The 3,838-nt window shown below is 43.9% G+C and overlaps 1 protein-coding gene across 1 annotated transcript in view; it reads right to left on the bottom strand.

Annotated features, from left to right (window-relative positions):
* DOCK3 (dedicator of cytokinesis 3) overlaps window positions 1-3,838 on the bottom strand; it is a 194,813-nt gene that overhangs the window by 24,005 nt on the left and 166,970 nt on the right. The window contains exons 36-37 of the mRNA XM_077763419.1: window positions 3,145-3,231; window positions 1,645-1,749 (exon numbers count right to left, since the gene is read on the bottom strand). Of these exons, the coding sequence (XP_077619545.1) occupies window positions 1,645-1,749; window positions 3,145-3,231 (192 nt within the window). The remainder of the gene's footprint in view (window positions 1-1,644; window positions 1,750-3,144; window positions 3,232-3,838) is intronic.

Here is a 3,838-nt window from a genome sequence, read left to right as displayed (position 1 = left end):
GCGGGGGTCACAATTAGGCAGTGTGCTTGCTAGCCTGCCAGTATTACTAGTTCCTGCAGAGATCAATTTTCCTTTTAGCCTAGAATGATTACTGCCTAGGAAATGTGCAAGTTGACCTGCCTTACCATCTAAAACGTGGTCATCCTGGACTTGTGCTAGCAGACTTGTGCTAGCAGACTGGCTTTTTTTTTTTTAAAGGAGCCACTAAGCCCAACTGACCTGTCATGTGATACCAAGCTCATCATTGTTCTCTGGTGAAAATAATTTTTCCAATAGGACAGGATCCCAAATATATCAAAGGGATTCTGTGAACTTTCCCAGCTGCTGGTTGAGACTTGTAAGCATGGAACTTTAGTAAGATATTGGAACTGGGGATAGTCAGAGCTAGTCTTAGGTCTCAACTGCAGCCCAAGGCCCCCGCATCAGCATGGCTTCATTTAGGTCCCAAGGGAACGATGAATTCCTATGGGCTTCAGCTTATAAGTCCAGGCTGACTTTTCCTGGAGCCTCTGGCTTTTGTGGAAAAAGAAGAAAATAACAACTGTTCAGCTGGTGTCAGTATGTCTATATTCAGTCATTCCTTCTGCTCTGTTGGTATCCCACCTCAGCCTTCTAGGTGGGAGAAATGGCTTTCACCATCCTGGGCCAGAGAACTGACTGCCAATAAAAGGCTTTCCACAGCCATATCCCATTTGACAGCTCACAAGCTTCTCTCAAATCAACAGGTTCTTGATCCTGGATGCACAGCTTACAGTGCAGGCTGGTGGAGAGTCTTCATCTTAAATGACAAAACCCACAAGGCCAGCCTACTGTTGAGGTCAGGGTTGTAGTGGTGTGCTATCTGGCTAAGAATAGTCACGATGGAGGATTCCAGGCACTGGAACTATAAATTGGAAGGCTTCTAGACATACCTACAGGACATTCTCAGACCCTGGTCATTTCCTGCAGGAATTTGGTTGATTTGGTAAGAAAGTCTCATATATTCATATATTCCAGGTAGCTACAACATAGTACAGCAGAGTAAAACAAAGTCTAAAGTTGGGAGCCAGTCCAGTCAAATAAAGCCAAAAGTTTTTTGTTGACTAGTTAGTCCTTCAAAAAGTAGTATTCAGTAGAATAGAAGAAAGGATTTANTTGACAGCTCACAAGCTTCTCTCAAATCAACAGGTTCTTGATCCTGGATGCACAGCTTACAGTGCAGGCTGGTGGAGAGTCTTCATCTTAAATGACAAAACCCACAAGGCCAGCCTACTGTTGAGGTCAGGGTTGTAGTGGTGTGCTATCTGGCTAAGAATAGTCACGATGGAGGATTCCAGGCACTGGAACTATAAATTGGAAGGCTTCTAGACATACCTACAGGACATTCTCAGACCCTGGTCATTTCCTGCAGGAATTTGGTTGATTTGGTAAGAAAGTCTCATATATTCATATATTCCAGGTAGCTACAACATAGTACAGCAGAGTAAAACAAAGTCTAAAGTTGGGAGCCAGTCCAGTCAAATAAAGCCAAAAGTTTTTTGTTGACTAGTTAGTCCTTCAAAAAGTAGTATTCAGTAGAATAGAGGAAAGGATTTAAAAAAAAACAGGTTATAAATGAATTGTTGTGTAAAATAGAAGTTCATGAGACTACCTGAATGGACTCACCCGAAGGAAGAAAGGGAACTTCCTGCCATAGAAGCCGACTCGAAAGAACTCAGGCTCTAGGCGTTGCTGCTCCATGATGTTGTCATAGTAGCTGGCCTCCATTTTCTGTGAATAAGAAAGTCAGTTAGTTGCCTTTAGGTTGGCCCAATTGCTAGTGGTGTCCAAAGCAAGTTCTCCCAGGCCCAAGTAGACACTGTCTTTTGGAATGACTGTGTGAGACGTGAGCCCCTAGCCATGATCAGCCTCTCCCCACCCAGGTTGCTGCATATTGGAAGAGGAAGCCATCCTCCTCCATCATCCTCTGATGGTGAGGTGGAGACAGAAGCCCAGTGCTCAGAATGTCATACCCAGTGGGTGGGACCCAACCTCATACAGATCCAGGCTTCCTGAACTTTCAAGGGTACAGGTTTAACATGAACTTTTTTTGCCCAGGGATTTCTGGTTTTGACTAATTCTCACTATACCAAATGACTTCCAGCCCATGTTAGTTAATTGGTGGCTAACAGCTATTCTCCACACCATTTTCCATCAGTCTAACTGCATTGCTCTTGCTCATCTATCATCTATCATCTAAGACGCTAATAATCACAGTGAGAAAATCTCAGTTGCCAGCATTGCTGGTATTGGTTCCAATTTAGGAGATTTTAAACTTTAAAAGTTTAACTAATACCCATGATGTCTGGCATTACCTACATCAGTAAGTTTCTTAGTACTGGCTGACCTGGTTTCACATTTGGAAAAACTCACTTAATTTTGACTGGGAAGATAATTCTAATGCGCTCAATCAAGCCAGCCTGCTGAGGAGCAGTGGCCTTCAAAGACTAGCCAAGAAGCTACTTCTAGAGAACCACATCTATTACAAAGACCCAAATACCTGTCTGGATCAGGGAACATGGCAGAGCTACCCATGCTGCAGAGGGTGCAGGAGGAGGGTAAGCTAACACTGCTGGTTTCTCTTTGCTACTGGAGTCTGTGGCTGTTATGACTCAGAATCCAGCACCAGCAGCCAGAAAAATCTGGTGGAGACCTTCAAAGTCCATGGGACATTTCACTTAATTTTTGAATATTGTGCATCAAAGAAGGAAGTAAGAACAAGGTGCTTGAAAGTGACCACAAGCCAAAACAGGGAAAGATCTTACAAAGTTTTCATATGAAGCATCTCTGAGCAAAATCATTTTAGGAAAGGCTTCTTCATGAAGGTGAGCTGCCATCTCCTCCTTGAACCCCCCTTCTTATCCTGCGTATGCTGCTTCTCCCTTCCCTGAGCACCAGTGGCCCTTGGGGTTTGGATCGCATAATCATTTGTTAGGTGTGTGTTTTAGTTCCCCATTGAGACTGCAAGTATCTTGAGGGCAGGAACCTTGGCTTCTGCTTCTCCTGTACTGCCCACAGCACTAGAGTAAGGGTTAGACCTGCAGTGAGTGCTCATTCAGAAACAGGTGCCAGGAAAGTGCTAGTACTTCCAGTCAGGGTCGGGTTGGGGGAAGAGACAAAGCTCACCCGAATCCAGCTGAGGCTCTGATAATCGTAGAGGCTCTCATACTGACATGCCAACTCCCTGCACAGTGGGATTCCAAACTCCCAGCTCTGTGTGGGAAACAGAACAAGGCTTCAGCACCTCAGACATCCTCAGAATGGCCCAAGCTCATATCGAACACATTAGAGGGCACAACCAAAGGCCCCCTGCAACTCATCTGTCACAAAGAACATCTGCTTGAGATGAGTCTGTGCAGCACAACACACAGTGCTGTGGCTTTCTAGCTCAAGGTTGTATCTTTTAGGTTTCTCCTCAAATGTCTCTACCTCCTAAAGGCCATTCCCTGACCACCACAGGAACTTCCCCAGCCATTCTGTTTCATTACTCTTGAGTTATCTTTAAAAAGTATTTCTTTTTTGTTGTATTAATCTCAATAGATGATAAACTACATGAGGACAGGGACGCTGTTTATTTACTTAATCCTCAGAGCCTAGAGCAGTGCCAGGAATGAACAGATAATAAAGAGATATTTAATAAGTTAATGAAAGAAGCAATGACTTTTGCTTTTATTTAAATTCCAGTTAGTTAACACACAATGTAATATTAGATTCTGGTGTATAGTATAGTAATTCAGTGCTTCCATACAATACCCAGTGCTCATCACAACAAGTGCACTCCTTAATCCTCATCGCCTATTTCACCACCCCCTCCACCCCC

Source organism: Crocuta crocuta, unplaced genomic scaffold (assembly GCF_008692635.1).
Source record: "Crocuta crocuta isolate KB4526 unplaced genomic scaffold, BGI_CrCroc_1.0 scaffold1079, whole genome shotgun sequence".
NCBI classification, from domain to species: Eukaryota; Metazoa; Chordata; class Mammalia; order Carnivora; family Hyaenidae; genus Crocuta; species Crocuta crocuta.
The sequence above is the reverse complement of the archived record's forward strand: the minus strand, read 5'-3'. Positions and strand labels throughout refer to the sequence as shown.